This window comes from Eupeodes corollae, unplaced genomic scaffold (genome assembly GCF_945859685.1).
Source record: "Eupeodes corollae unplaced genomic scaffold, idEupCoro1.1 scaffold_215, whole genome shotgun sequence".
Taxonomy (NCBI): Eukaryota; Metazoa; Arthropoda; class Insecta; order Diptera; family Syrphidae; genus Eupeodes; species Eupeodes corollae.
Window position 1 is genome coordinate 70,313 of NW_026605601.1, and position 16,767 is coordinate 87,079.

The window sequence follows — 16,767 nt, forward strand, 5'->3', positions numbered from 1 at the left end:
CGCAGCAGACGATGAATACGACCAACAGGGAATTGTAATCCAGCACGATTAGAGCGGGACTTTGCCTTTCCCTTCACTTTTCCACCTTTACCACGACCAGACATTTTATATTATTGTTTTTTAAATATTTTTTACAAAAGAAAAAACACAAGAGAGCTCACTATTTCACTGTTCACTGTATCACTGCACAGTGCACACTGTAGAATGACAAAATTTTCGAACTGTGCGCTGTCTTTTATCTAAATTTTCGTTTGCTCGCACACTGAAAAAAGAGGCTTGTGGCCTTAGAAAGCCGTTGTGGAAAGAGACAATATAATTCGTGAGTTTTTCAGAAAAATTCACAGTTCTCGTTCAGTCGTCATTGTGTGCAGTTCGTTAATAGTGAAAGTGAAGTGAATTATAAAAATAAAATGCCGCCAAAAACTAGTGGTAAAGCAGCTAAAAAAGCCGGAAAGGCACAAAAAATATCACCAAGACCGATAAGAAGAAGAAGCGCAAGAGGAAGGAAAGCTACGCAATCTACATTTACAAAGTTTTGAAGCAAGTTCATCCTGACACTGGAATTTCATCGAAGGCCATGAGCATCATGAATAGGTTTGTGAACGACATCTTCGAAAGAATTGCTGCTGAAGCCTCTCGCTTAGCTCACTACAACAAGCGTTCAACAATCACAAGTCGGGAAATCCAGACTGCCGTGCGATTGTTGTTGCCTGGTGAACTAGCCAAGCATGCTGTTAGTGAAGGAACAAAGGCGGTTACCAAATACACAAGCTCGAAGTAATTTTTTTTTATTGAATTTCTTCAAAAATGGCCCTTTTCAGGGCCGCAAAAATATCAATAAGAGATTAGAGAATTGAAAAAAAAATATTTTTTCTACCTGCGGAAAAATTCGTTAAATAAATATTTTTATTTGTGATTGAAGTAATTTTTTTTATTTAATTTCTTCAAAAATGGCCCTTTTCAGGGCCGCAAAAATATCAATAAGAGATTAGAGAATTGACAAAAAAATATATTTTTTTTTCTACCTGCGGAAAAATTCGTTAAATAAATATTTTTATTTGTGATTGTAAGAGTATTTTCTATGAAAAAAATAAATTTTGTAAATTGTTCCAGACGCCACGTGAATCATGTCGCGTCCAATAGAAACACAAACATTTTTTTTATTGTTCTACGCATCGTGTACAGTCTCGAAGCGTCGCAAAAGTTTTAATAAGAAACTAGAGATTTGAGAAGAAAGGTATATACATATATTTTTTTTGCCTGTGGAATGATTTTATGAATCTATTTTGTTTTTCTTTGTGATTTTTGATTAGAAAATATATTTTCTATCAAAAGAAATACAAAAGTTAATTCTGTTAATTGTTCCAGACACCACGTGTATCATGCCGAGTCAAGTAGAAACGAAAAACATACAAAAAATACATTTTATTAAATAATTTTGTTTGTTTTGTTCTACCCATCGTGTCCAGTTATGTCGCTATGTGTACAGTCACGTAGCGTCACAAAGATATCTATAAAATATTAGAGAATTAAATTTGTTTGTGTTTTTTGATGTCAGATGTATGTAATTTCTATGAAAAGAAATACAAAATTCTTGTTATTTTGTTTAAGATTTTTTTTATTGTTCTACGCATCGAGTACAGTCTCGAAGCGTCACAAAATTTTTAATAAGAAACTAGAGAATTTAAAGAAATGTATGTTTTCTTTGCCTGTGGAATACATATTGTTTTTTGTTTTAATTTTTGATTACAAAATATATTTTCTATGAAAAGAAATACAAAACTTACTTTTGTTGATTGTTCCAGACACGACGTGTATCATGCCGAGTCAACTAAAAACAAAAAAATATAAATTTTGTTTGTATTGTTCTACCCATCGTGTCCAGTTATGTCGCTATGTGTACAGTCACGTAGCGTCGCAAAAACATCTATAAAATATTAGAGAATTAAATTTGTTTGTGTTTTTTGATGTCAGATGTACGTATGTAATTTCTATGAGAAGAAATACAACACTCTTGATATTTTGTTTAAGAATTTTCTTAATTGTTGCGGATATACTTCATGTCGCGTCCAGTCGATAAAAATATATGAAAATATATGTAATTTCTATGAAAAGAAATACAAAACTCTTGATAAATTGTGTAAGAATTTTTTTATTTGTTGCAGGAATGCGTCATGTCGCGTCCAGTCGATAAAAATATATGAAAAACATATGTAATTCCTGAAATAAAATACAAAACTCTTGATATTTTGTTTAAGAATTTTGTAAATTGTTGCAGGTATACGTCATGTCGCGTCTAGTCGATAAAAATACATGAAAACAAATACCTACATTTTGCCAAAGTATTTCGTTTGTATTTTTCTACGCATCGTGTACAGTCACATAGCGTGGAAACATTTCAATAATTACGTAGGTATTAGAGAAATGCAAAAAAAGAAAAATATGTTGTTGTCTTATTTGATAGTAAAAGTATTTTCTATGAAAGATATTTATTGTTGAAGGCATCGCATCGCGTCCAATCACAAAAAAGTAGAAAATAAACAGTACAGTCTCGCCCATACATATCGCATCGTACCTAGTAGCTGTAGTTAGAAAATAGGCGCAAAAATATATATTATTTATTTGTATTGATATTTCCTTTCTTTCTGCCCAATGAGAAAAACATATAAAATTTCAAAAAAAAAAGTTTTTATATCTCATTTTAGTATATTTTTTGTAGCCCTGAAAAGGACTGTGGATTTTTGTTTTGATTTCAACTTTGTTTTTCATTGAAATGGAAATTTTACTTCTTTGCCTTTTTAACAGCGACTGCCTTTTTTGGCTTGGCTGCTGCTGTGGCTGATTTTGCTTTTGGCACTTTAGGTTTAGGCGCGGCTGCCTTTGCTTTTGTTGGTTTTGCCTTAACTGCACTCGTTTTTTTAACACTTTTCACTTTTGGTTTTTCCACCTTCTTTTTATCTGCACTGGCACGTTTTTTTGTTGTGGCGGCTACTTTTTTTACTTTCTTTTCACCAGACACTTTTTTTAATTTTTTGTCACCAGCAGCGGCAGCTTTTGGTTTGGCGGCAGATTTTTTCTTCTCAGCAGACTTGGCCTTTGGTTCCTTGTTGGCACTAGGCGACAATTTAAAAGAACCCACAGCTCCTTTTCCTTTGGTTTGCACTAATTTACCACTTATTACAGCACCTTTTAAATATTTTTTTATAAACGGAGCAAGTTTTTGTACATCAACTTTGTAAGTAGCAGCAATATATTTTTTGATTGCCAAAAGGGAAGAACCACCGCGATCTTTCAATGTTTTAATTGCCGCATCCACCATTTGCTGAGTCGGAGGTTGAGTTGGTGCCGATTTTGGTTTTTTTGACCCACTTGCGGCGGCAGCTTTTTTGGTTTTTTTTCCGCAACGATTGCAGGAGACGTAGCTACAGTATCTGCCATTTTGAATTCACTATTATTAATCACTTTAGAGCACAATTTTAAGAAATAGAAACACGTTTTTGTTAAAATTGCGCCAAATCCGCACCTACAGAAACGGCTAAATGAGAATCAAAGAGAGCGAAGGTATACAAAAAATTCATTTTGTACATAATTTGTACACTTTTGCAACTTAGTTTCCTCTTAAAACTTCAAAAATTTACGTCTTTTCGACCTAAATATTATAAAACAATTGACAAAATTTATTCTTACAATAATAATAGATAATTTAATAAATAATTTGATTGAAAAAACACTATCTATCAATGCATTAATAACAATTAAAGTAAATGTTTGGTGGTATTTTTTTTATACTTACCAACAAGAATGTTTATATTTAATAAATTAAACATATTTTCAGCTTGAAATTATTTTTAACATAAAGCTGATAGTTTATTTAAACTAAATAACTAAAAATTTCATCAAATTCTTACTTAATTTCTTTTTAATAAAATTAAAACAATATGGGTAATGAAACGCGTAGCATTTTTTCCCTAGGCTGTGACTTTTTCTTAGAAAATTTGTTAAAAATTATCCCAAGCAAGAAAACAAATGAAAAACTATATTTATATTATTTTGTTCATAAATATTAAATATTTAATCCATAACAAACATTAAAATACCAAAAATTTAAACAAATAATCAAGCAATCAAAACTCATAAACTATCGAATATTCGCTTGCCAAGGTTTACAAATTCACATTTTGAAAAAAAAACTTTCTTGCTTCAAAATTTGCCTTCAGATATATAAAAAAAAACAAAGCATAGACTTATAAAATACATCATTGAAATATTAAAAATTAAAACACACAAAACTCAAACATTTTCGAGTATTGACTTGCTTAGTAGACAAATTCACATTTTTACGAGTATTACAAAAAACTGTACATAGAAAAAAATTCTTACTTGAAAATTTGCCTTCAGACATAAAAAAAAGAAGCAATGCCTTATAAAATAACTATAATTAAAAAAGAAAAACAAAATTCATAAATTTTCGAGCATTGGCTTGCGTAGGTATAAATATTTTCATTTGTATGATAAAAACTATGCATAGAAAGCAAGCAATAACATTTTCAAAATTTGCCTTCAAAGTAAATTATCACATTATCTTTCTACCTAAAATAAAAAAAAAATCGTGGAAATCGATAGGTACGTAATTACTAGATTGAATTAAAATTCATTTATATCTCTTTTAAATATTTTGTGGTCCTGAAAAGGACCGTTGAATATTTTGTTTAACCTCGATGATTTAAGCACGTTCGCCACGGATGCTGGCCAATTGAATGTCTTTTGGCATAATTGTGACACGTTTGGCATGGATGGCGCACAAATTTGTGTCTTCAAACAGACCAACCAAATAAGCTTCACTTGCTTCTTGAAGCGCCATAACAGCTGAGCTCTGGAAACGCAAATCTGTTTTGAAATCTTGAGCAATTTCACGAACTAAACGTTGGAAAGGCAATTTACGAATTAACAATTCGGTGCTTTTCTGATAACGACGAATCTCACGAAGAGCCACTGTTCCAGGACGATAACGATGTTGTTTCTTTACACCTCCTGTTGCTGGAGCACTTTTACGAGCTGCCTTTGTTGCCAGTTGCTTACGTGGGGCTTTTCCACCAGTCGATTTACGGGCAGTTTGCTTTGTACGAGCCATGATTTCACTTTTTTTCACTTCACTATTAAACACCGTAAGTACCCGTAGCATGATGGTTAGTGCGTTGGACTGTAGTCGTTATTTGACCTCCAACGAGTGTAGAAGTGTTTTTATTCATATTTAGTTTAAAGTTAATAAACAGTGCAAGTTAAGTTGTAAGTAAAGTTGGCAGTTTGCCACCAGAAAATCAACAATTTGATAGCCCAGTGGAAGTGGCGTCCGGAAGCAGATCCAAGGGTCGTGGGTTCGATTCCCAGCCGGAGGCAACGAAAAATTTAATTGCTTTTTTTCACAACAGAGAAATTGTCGATTTTATCTGTTGGGAAGAAAAGGAGATGGAGAAGGAGAAAAGAGCAGGGGTATCGAAGGATACCTCTGCCAACACATCGTTCGATGCTGCGGTGGTGCCAGCAGCGGTACCGCAAGTAACTGCAACAACATCAGGTCAGGCATCTGACCAATGGATGAAAGTAACAACAACCAAAAAAAGAAAAATCAAGAAGCATAGCCCAAATAAAGTGGAGAGGGCCAACTCCGCTAAACGGCGGGATATGAGGAAAGAGATGGAGGGTGGTAAAGGAGGAATTACCACCGAAAGTGAGTTCTCAGACTACGCCGAGTCTGAGAAAACAGAGTATGTTTCCGAAGGTGGAGAGGGGCTCTTCAGGTCTCCGAATATGCATTTAATCATATCGGAGCCAGAGCCAGTCCCGCCGACAACGAAGGCTTTGGAGGTAGAGGCGGACCTCCAAGAGGAGACAACGCTTGTAAAGGCCCTGCAAGCCAAACAAGCAAAAATAAGCCAATTTGAGGAAAACCTCAAAAAGCTCAAGGAGGAAATGGAGCCCCTCCTCAGCCAGTTAAAATTAAAACAAGAGGCGCGCCGTCAACAAGAGGCAGCTCAACGGCAACAAAAACAACTGCAGAAAAAACAACTACAGCAAAAACAACAGCAACAACAACCACAGCAGCAAAACCAACCACAAACCAAGCCCGCTACCAAAAACACAGGAGCGGAGCAAAAGAAAAAACCGCCATCAGCAGTGACAGGCCCAAATGTTGAGGGCCCATCGACCTCAACTAAAGCATTGGAGCAGCAACAACAGCAGCAGAAACAGCAGCAGCAGAAACAGCAGCAGCAGAAACAACAGCAGCAGCAGCAGCAGCAGCAACAGCAGCAGAAACAGCAGCAGCAACAACAGAAACAACCACAGCCCAAGAAAGAAAAAATACCACCGATAAGAACTCATAGAGTTGACCTGGACGACATAAAACAGGTATGTAAGTCGGCCACTAAGGGCAAATTTTTAATTAAACTCTTAAGCGAAAAAGAAAAGAATTATTCGGTCCAGTGCTTCTCACTGGCCGAATACAAGCTTGTTAAAGAATTGTTAAAAGAGGCCACAGCTGAGTTCTTCAGCTACACGCCAAAAAGTGAAAAGTTTAAGACGGTCCTTCTGAAGGGCATAAGTTCCTGCACGGAACCGGAGGAGCTCTTAGCTGAGCTCCGCCAAAAAGCCAGTGACGATCTCGATTTTATCGGGGTCAAGCCTTTCACTACGGTGAAGTCAAGACGAGGGGGTTATAGGCTGCCAATGTTCCTCGTAACATTATCGCCCCAAAGTAGTTTGAATAGTGTCGAGAGAATCACAACTCTCGACAATCAAGCTGTACGCTGGGAGACATTAAAAAGGCACGACGACATTCTACAATGTACGAAGTGCCAGAGGTTTGGCCATGCCAATGCCAACTGCAATATGCAGTTGCGTTGTGTGAGGTGCGGAGAAACCCACAAAGAAGGAGAGTGCAAGCTGGGGAATGAGCGGGTTGAGGATTTGACCCTGCTCAAGTGTGTCCTTTGTGGAAACCAAGGGCACCCGGCTAACTATAGGGGTTGCCCTAAGGTCCAACAAATGAAACAGAAACAGGCCAGTCAAAAAGCTGAAAAAAGTCGAACAGTTAGTCGACAGGCTCCAACACAAAAATTCGTAGATCCCAAATTTTCCTACGCCCAAATGGTGTCAGGGAATGGGAACACGAGACAGGCTCCACCAACGGTTGCCCCAAAGGCCCCTGTGCCTAAGGCACCAGAGGTGCAGCCTGACATTGTAGCCTTGTTGTTGAGCATTCAAGGTCAACTAACAGGACTGCAAAGTCAGATAAAGGAGCAAGGCAAAAGGGTAGATCATCTCTACTCTTTGTTGCCTGGCCTGGCGCAATTTAGATCATAATGGGCGCGCTGCCGGAGACGCGCCTTAAAGTCCTAGCTGTGAATGTAAATTCACTGATTAGGATTGAACGAAGAGCTAATATGTTCCAATTGTTGACAGACTACAGTCCCGATGTGTTTATGGCTAGCGAAACTAAGCTAAACCACAAACACAAATTGACTCATAAAAATTACAATATCGTAAGAAGAGACCGGCCCGACTCCACTCAAGGGGGTGGTGTCGCTCTCTTTATACGAAAAGGCATTAATTATAAAGTCATATACAACAATGAATTGCGAAAGCTCAAGACGCTAGAAGTTTGCGTTGTATGCATCTCTCTCACTCAAGGGAAGCGGATGTATATGATTGCGGCTTATGCGGCTGGAGCTCCGCAGGTTACTTACTTTGCTTCAGAACTCGAGATTCTTTTTAGGGAACTTAAACTGAGCTTGGAAGAAAACTATTTCATCTTGGCCGGTGATTTGAACGCAAAACATGAAGATTGGGGAAATCAACATAGTAATCCCAGAGGTAATCATCTTTTTAATTTGATGAATCTTTACAGCGTTGAGTATGGCGTCGACCTGCTGGCTACTGAAAGGCCATCGTATCCAAGAAGCGGCTCCTTTCTGGACCTTTTGCTGTACGACACCAGACTGACAGTTACAGACAAAGTGGGTAATCACCCGCGAAACTGCTTACAGACAGTCGAGTACGACAGTGATCACTGCGGACTGGCTGCTGTAATGCAGATTCCGAACGAACGCGTGGAGTTGGAGGAATACGTTCCAACGCATTCTTACAATTACAGTAAGATGCGGTGGCCTCGTTTCACCAAATGCCCTAGCGAGAGAACTTCGTTCGAGTGACATAGCCCCACCAAACAACAGAAACCTGACAAATACAGAAATTGACCAACATTTACAACAGATGGACGAAACAATAAAACGAACGATGGAACGGACAATCCCAAAGTACAAAGCACGGGACCAAATGGACGCTTACAGAAACGCGACAATTGACGCACTGCGAAAGCACAAGAGTGGCTTACTGACAAGACTCAAAAACTTGTACAGACGACTTACAGACCCACACGACTTGGAGGTTAGGACACTGAAGTCGTCAATAAAAAATGTCAATCTGTTGATTAAGGAGAACTACAGGCTATCAATTAACAAGTACTGGGACCGCAAGATCCGGTCAATTAATTCGAGCGACCCTAGTATGTTCCCTAAAATCAACAAGATATTCAGAAAAAAGAACGACAATGACCTTCCGAGTCTGAAACTCCAAAGAACCGAAGAAAACAGAGACGTACTCATGACAGCGCAAATAGATCCAGAAGAAGCCATCTTTGACGATGACTTTTATATAATTGAAGATCCGAAGGAAAAAGTGGAGGCGGTGGGAGCTGCTTTCCAGCAAGTGTACAAGGTGAATGTTAGCATTCGCCCCAACCACGACCTGGAAAACAGAGCCCTACTTAATCACTTTTACCTCCGTAATGATATCACACACTGGCGATCTGAGAACCGCGGTTTCATGCGGTTCAATGACGATTCCTTGGCAAATGCCATAATCGCCGAGCAAACGGGACCAAGTCCCTTGATAGTGACGAAGGTTGAGCTTAAGCTCATCTTCAATTCAATAAAAAACAAAAAGTCAGCAGGTGTCGATGGTATATCCAACGTTGTACTAAGACATTTACCGATGGAAGCAATTGACATTTACACCACACTCTTCAACAATGCACTGAATAATGCATATTATCCAGTGCATTGGAAGACTGCTGTGGTTTATCCTCTCCCGAAAAAGGGAAAGGACAACTCCAACCCGTCAAATCTTCGGTCGATAAGTCTTCTTCCGAGCATCAGCAAAGTTTTCGAAAAAATCATTAATAGGGCTCTGACTAAGTGGGCTGCGGACAACAAAATAATTCCGGATAAACAGTTCGGGTTCAAGGCGGGTCATGACACAATTCATGCTGCGTCTAAACTCGTTTCTGATATCCAATGGAATAAATCAAAACAACAATGCACAGGTGCTGTTCTGGTTGATTTGGAAAAGGCCTTTGACACCGTATGGTTAGAGGGTCTTTACCTAAAACTAAGCAGGCTTGGCATAAGCAAGCCATTGTTGTATATACTTTATGATATGCTTAACGGTAGAAAGTTTGTTGTCAAAAGTGGCAATATAACTTCTACCACAACATTCTCAATTAAAAATGGTCTTCAACAGGGAGCGGTGAATTCGCCGATTCTCTTCAGCATTTACACCAGCGATCTGATAGGTAGTCTTACAAAGGCAATTGCGTACGCCGACGATCTAATTGCGTACAGAACGGCCCGAAAGGTTGAGGTTATTAGAATTCTCTTGCAGCGTGATTTCGACAAGATTCAGCGATATTGCGACGACTGGAAACTGAAAATAAATGTCCAGAAGTCAGAGACAATTCTGTTCCGGACTCCGTTGGCTAGGGCCACGAGGGATACTTGTAAGAATTGGCGCAAGATGGTCATCGTTGATCTTCACGGGCAGCCATTAGCGAGCAAAAGTGTAGTGAAGTACCTCGGTATCTGGTTAGATCAGTATTTATATTTCGACAGACATATAAATGCTGCTCTGACCAGGGCCAGAGGAGCCTTCGCTCTGACGAAACGACTGTTTTTTAGCAGTCGGCTTGACCCCAGAGTGAAGGTTATTTGCTACATGGCCCTCATACGGCCAATGATCGTTTATGGTTGTCCTGTGTGGTTCAGCGTTGCCCCTTCCCAGATGGAGAAGTTTCGGGTGTTCGAGCGGCAGTGTTTACGACGCTGTACCGGCTTATATCGAACAGCCGAATCTTCTTATGTGCATTACTATTCAAACGAGGTCCTATACAACGGGGCTCGAATCAACAGAATTGACAATTTCGTGATAAAACTCGTTCGAGGTCACATTGCAAGAGCTATGTCTTCGACCAACAATTTAATTTTCGGGGCGTTCTATCCGAACGACGAGTATTTAGAGAGTGCACGCTTGAGCGGCTTCATTCCACCAGAGGCATTCCTCTTTTTAGACAAATGCGGTCTGATACAGGATAGATTGGCAGTCCCGTTAATCTACCACGTCAGACGAAGAACCGTGGATAGGCGACTCCTGTACAATCGGGACGTCATGGCACAAGGCGGAGCAGAGCTCCTTCGGTTCAATAGGGCTGTGTCCGAACGGGACCGAACTGATAGGGTGAAGCAGGAGAACCAGTTTTGGTGGCTTCAATCGGCACTTGATATTGGGTAGTCGGGATGGGGTTTTAAGCCTTGGCCGGCTTACATACTTGTTTTATGTTTAGGGTTTAGTTTTAAGTAGAATAGGCATGGTGGCACGAAAAAAAAAAAAAAAATTAAAAAAAAAAAAAACAAAAAACAAAAAATAAAAAAAAAAAAAAAAAAAAAAAACATTAAAAAACATTAAAAAAAAAAAAAAAAATAATAAAAATAAAAAAAAAAGACAACAAAATATGAAAAACAAAATGTTAGATAGTTAGATTTGCTGCTGTGGTTGTTCTAGTTTTAAGTAGTTTATAGGTAGAATAGGTAGTTTAAGTTAGTTTTTAAGTTTTATTTAAGGACCTTATTTTGGGATCGTAACGAAATCCCGCAACACAAAATCCCGCGTAACGAAATCCCGCCGATTAAATTTGATATTTTTTGTGTGACACACGCACAGAAAATGGTCGGAGTAACGAAATCCCGCCGATGGCCGCGGGATTTTTCTACTCCATTTTGGCAGGATTTCTAGTACGGCATAAAAAAGTACTCTGGAAAAAATATTTTATGGAAAAGTAGTGAAAAATATTTTGTCTGAAAAAAATATTTTTTCCTTCTTCTCGCTTATTATTTTATTTGAAAATTTATTTTGGTGGATTGTTAGGTTATTCGTATGTAAAATTTGATTTTGAAGCTTATTCCGGCGAAGTTAGCCTCTTGAGGGTATTTGTGAAAAAATTGATTTTTAGCACGCTTAAAGTCGTATTTAAGCTAAAATCGATTTTTTTGGAAAAAACGCTCCAAAAGTAGAAATCTTGTTTTCATCTCTTTGAATATTTTTTGAAGCTCTCAAAAGAACTTTCAAAACGCTTAAACACCGTTTTAAGCTAGTAAATTTTCAAGCGCTTAAGAACATTCTCAGAATGAACGTTCTAAAACGCTTAAAAACGCCTATGAATGGGCAGCGAACTCAACACGCTTAAAATGCTTTTTAAGCGTAAAGGAAGATTCACATATCGAATCACCCAAAACGCGAAAAAGCACTTCGAGCGCTGTCGCCACTCTAAATAGAGCGCTGGTTGAACTACAAGTTCATATCTCTGTGTGAGGTGTTCACCTCACGGAGTCCTAAGAAGAACTGAAAATAATGCCAAATGAGCACTACTTTTATACTCTTTTCAAAGGATGCATGACAGTTTTTTCAATTTGATTTGGATACACCTCCTTTGTACTTGTTGATTCTCATAATTGAGAGTGAGGAAGGAGATTTTGCGAAAGCAATCATACAGGATTACAGTCAATTATTTTTGTCTAAAAAAGTTGTTGATATAGGCGCCTGCCTGGCGACTTTACATACCCTAAGCGGAGCAACGGAGTTGCGAGAGCGGGTGTGAACCCCGAAAAGCGGAGTTTAAATCCTGAGATCCCGCGAAGCGGGCCACCCACAGGTTCTTTTATTAAAAAAAAAGTTGTTGATATAGGCGCCTGCCTGGCGACTGTACATACCCTAAGCGGAGCAACGGAGTTGCGTGAGCGGGTGTGAACCCCAAAAAGCGGAGTTTAAATCCTGAGATCCCGCGAAGCGGGCCACCCACAGGTGCTTTTATTAAAAAAGTTGTTGATACAGGCGCCTGCCTGGCAATTTTACATACCCTAAGCGGAGCAACGGAGTTGCGTGAGCGGGTGTGAACCCCGAAAAGTGGAGTTTAAATCCTGAGATCCCGCGAAGCGGGCCACCCACAGGTGCTTTTATTAAAAAAAATTTGTTGATATAGGCGCCTGCCTGGCGACTTTACATACCCTAAGCGGAGCAACGGAGTTGCGTGAGCGGGTGTGAACCCCAAAAAGCGGAGTTTAAATCCTGAGATCCCGCGAAGCGGGTCACCCACAGGCGCTTTTATTAAAAAAAAGTTGTTGATATTGGCACCTGCCTGGCGACTTTACATATCCGAAGGGGAGAAACCGAGTTGCGTGAGCGGTTGTGACGCTTAAAAGTGGAGTTTAAATCCTGAGAACCCGCGAAGCGGTACAACCACAGGTACTGTTTTCAAACAAAATTTGTTCACTTCGATTAGAGTTTATTAAAAAATAATACTAATGCAGGCAATTTCCAAGAAGATGTATCTCCTCATAAATAATTGGTCGTCCTAAAAAGGACGGATTGGTTTACTTTTATTTGGAAGGCCAGCTACCTTCTATGCCAAACTAAGATTGTGAGCAACATTTCTTAAATACTGGACTTTGTCGCCTGATGTCCTCCTGCTCAACACTCTCTGCAGCTTTTCGTTCCTCTTTACTGCCTTGGTTGTTGGTGGCTCTTCTCCCCGCCGAACTCTCTCAACTGACAGTTTTGCAACAATGCATTCTTTTGAGAGGTCCCCAATCAACTTGTAGAGGCCTGCATGTCTTTGGCTTACTACGACCTTAAGCCGTCTATGCCATGCCTCGACACTGTTTTGGGTTCTAGGAAAACTAGTTTCACTAGCAGCACCCGTTGTCCAAAAGTCCGGACTGTATCGAGGTCTTGATGAAGAGCTCCCCAAGTAGTTTCTTTTGAACCACTTTGCCAGCGTCTTGCTTTCGGCAAATTCCAAGGCCCCGTATGCTGCCTCAAAATATTCAAGAACCTCGCCTGGCGGCACAAAAGCCAGTGCTTTTATCATCCGTATTTCCATGGCAAAATTTTCATTTTGCCCATATTTCACTTGAAAGCCCAAATTTTGGACTTTCCGCCAAATTATTTGGCCAAAATGAAATAGACACCCGTTGGTCTGGGTGTTTGGAAAAAATGTTTGGGCGGATCTTATGATGGCCATTTCGAAGTCCGAAATTATCCTTTCTGGATTAAGCGATATATTTAATTCGCAGGCGCATTTGAGGAGTTGGAGCCAAAATTCTTCATACGCCTCCTTCGACTTCCGGCTCATTAGGCAGTATACAAGGGGGACAACAATTCCATCAATATGGCCATGTACGGAAAACAATTGCCCCATTATTGTTGGCACCACTGCAAATGTACCATCCACCAGCCAGCATTTTGCCTCAGACAAAAGCTGGATGGTTTGCCTTGTGCCCAACAAAATGTTCTTGCCGCCCGGGTATGAATCCTCGGAAAGCACAAAGAGCTCACCGTCGGTATACTTAATGTGTTCCGGAATACAAATCTCCTCCAGCGTAGAAGGCTCTTTAATAAGGCTCTCACGGACTCGATGAATTCTCATCTTTTGAGCTGCCTTTGAGGGAAGGCTTGGTCGACAAGCGGGCTCGACCATTGTAATTGTGTCCCTGATTATAATGCTTGGGGGCAGTGCCTCTTTGGCTTTAAGCTTAATTTGGTGGTTGGCTTTATGGACTTCCTTTTGGAAAGCCTTAGGAGCGGGGGTATGGTCGTTCACCTTGTTGGAAACCACCACCACGTCACCAACATCTACTGTGTGAAGTCTTGCAGTGCATCGCAAAGACTTTCTTTCAGCACAGCACCAGAAGCTTTTTTCTCCTCTTTTTCTCTCCAAGTGGAAGAGGTAACCATCTTTTTCAATTTTTCTTCCTCCTTTATTGGAGTGCACAACCTAAAAATAAAAGAAAATATTGACTTTAACAAAAGTTTTTTAAAAAGTTAAAGATAAAAACTAGACAATTTGTATATTTGTAAAATTTTGTGAATAATTCAGTTTAATATTAATTAAAATAACGCTTTTCCAACAAAAAATTATTATATTCTAACACTTAAAGAGGTTATATAAAATCACTGTAATCACTTTTCCATTTTATTTTGTAGGTTTCACTGTCAGAATTCTTCACTTTTGAATAACACATAGATTTAATAATAATTAAACACTTTTCTACCTTTTCCACTAAGGTTCACAAAATTTCACAATTGGAAACATATGACACAATCACATATTAACTCTACATACCTGGGCATTTCCGAAATCCATTTTCACAATACTTCACGTAGAATTTCACTGTTTTCACTATTTTTCACTGTTTGATCACTGTTTTGCACTGATATTTAAAAAGGATCACGTTTAATTAATGATTAGTTTATGGAACTGAGAACTAAAAAGTGCGAACCATGAAAAAAGGACGAATTATAGTCAAATTTTACACAAAATATCACTTTTGAAATTTGACATTTTAATTACTACAACGAGCAACCAATTGACAAAAGAAAAAAATGAATGCCGTTTTGACAATTTGTTGCGTATCAAAAATCAAAAATTAGAAAAATGTATGTACTATTGATTATTAACCTGTAATATGCATTAAAGGACGAAAAAAATTTTGGTTTCAAATAAAAACCTTGCACTGACTAATTTTAAATGAAATAACATACTTTATCCATTTGTTTTGGTCCTTAGAATTTTTGTGTAGCAAAACTATTCAACTAAGAACAAAAATGTCAAAGGAAAGAACAAATTTACCGGAGCATTATATGAATAACTATAAAGGCAAAATTTTCACTTTTTGAAAGATTTTTTTTTTTGAAATTAGTTTCACTCTTTACAATTTTTTGTAAGTCCTCAAAAGAACATTTTAACACTAAATTTCTTAAGTTCTGAAAAGCTTGAACGAAATTTTAAGCATTTTCTACCTCAAACCCAATCGCCACAAAACGTTTCAAATGATATTGAAGCGAAAAAGACAATTCCATCCCACGGAACTCTAAAACGCTTAAACACGATTTTAAGTGTTCTCAACCCAAAACGCTTAAAATGAAATCGAAGCGAAAAAGAGAATTCCATCCCACGGAACTCTTAAACGCTTAAACACCATTTTAAGCGTTCTCAACCCCAAACCCAATCGCCACAAAACGCTTATAATAATATCCAAGCGAAATAGAGAATTCCATCCCACGGAACTCTAAAACGCTTAAACACCATTTTAAGCGTTTTCAACCCCAAACCCAATCGCCACAAAACGCTTAAAATGATATCCAAGCGAAATAGAGAATTCCATCCCACGGAACTCTAAAACGCTTAAACGCCATTTTAAGCGTCCTTGACCCATCCCCTAAGCATGCTAAAAATGTCCTTTACGCATCCAAGGAATCTTGCTATTCCTGAATGCTAAGAACATTCCAAGCAATGCTTTACTTACCATAAACCCCTCACTCCATACCTACCTGTTCAGGAGCATTCATTCCCAACCACCTTTGCATGCATCCCGCCGTCTACTGAAGAATTTCCAAAAATATTCTTGCTTAAGTACAATTTTGAAACGACAAATTTTTTTCCTTCGTTCCACAGATTCTCACGATTTGATACACCAAAACCAATACAGTGCTGTCTTTCAAACAATCAAAAAAGTATCCATGATTCTCATCGAAGAGTGTCTCCTTTCATATGAAAACAGCGGTGTCGAAATAATTTGAAAAGGGAGCGAAACGGCGGGATTTCGTTACGCGGGATTTTGTTATGCGGGATTCTGTTCTGCAGGATTTCGTTTTGCGGGATTTCGTTTTGCGGGATTTCGTTATGCGGGATTTCGTTACGCGGGATTTCGTGATGCGGGATTTCGTAGCCAACCCCCTTATTTTAAGTAGTTTGTAAGTAAAAATAAATAAAAAAAGGTTATTGATATTAGTTTTTTCAAAATTTTCTAATAAAAACAAAACAAATAAAATTTAAATTGAAGTAAAATAGATCTTAAGGCCGAAAGGCATTAGTAATTAGTGTTATAGTTTAGCTTAGAGTGTCCGTATGGGACCATTAAGTTAGTTGTAAGTTATGGATAATTAGGCTAGTTTTATGAATTTTTGTCTAGCTTTAAGATAGGTTTAAGATGGAATAAATAAAAATGAATTTATAAAAAAAAAAAAAAAAAAGTGCGTTGGACTGTCATGCAAGAGGTCTTGGGTTCAATCCCTGCCTGTGCCACCTTAATTAAAAAAAAAAAAAAAAATAATTTTCGCGGGTACTGCCTCTTGCGAGGAATTGACAAATCCTTCAAGAGTAATTCTTGTCATGAAAAAGTGCTTTCTCAAACTAGCCGTTCGGATTCGGCCTTAAATTGTAGGTCCCTTCCATTCCTGACAACAGTACTCGCACACAGGAATGGTTGAGAGTTGTAAGTCACTAGGCCCTGGTTCACAACGGACTGTTGCGCCACCCCATTTGATTTTGATTAAACACAACACTTTTATTCACAATTTTTTTAGAAAAATCGAATGTAG

At 38.4% G+C, this 16,767-nt stretch overlaps 1 protein-coding gene and 1 pseudogene across 1 annotated transcript; one reads left to right on the forward strand and one right to left on the reverse strand.

The window, feature by feature from the left end:
• Window positions 1-410: 410 nt before the first annotated feature.
• Window positions 411-921, forward strand: LOC129953552 (histone H2B-like; annotated as a pseudogene).
• A 1,793-nt stretch (window positions 922-2,714) lies between these two features.
• On the reverse strand, window positions 2,715-3,430 carry LOC129953553 (histone H1-like; the record flags this gene model as incomplete). Its single annotated transcript, XM_056066794.1, has 1 exon — window positions 2,715-3,430. A coding segment is annotated over one exon (648 nt), but the record flags the coding sequence as incomplete, so codon positions are not given.
• Between the last annotated feature and the right edge of the window lie 13,337 nt (window positions 3,431-16,767).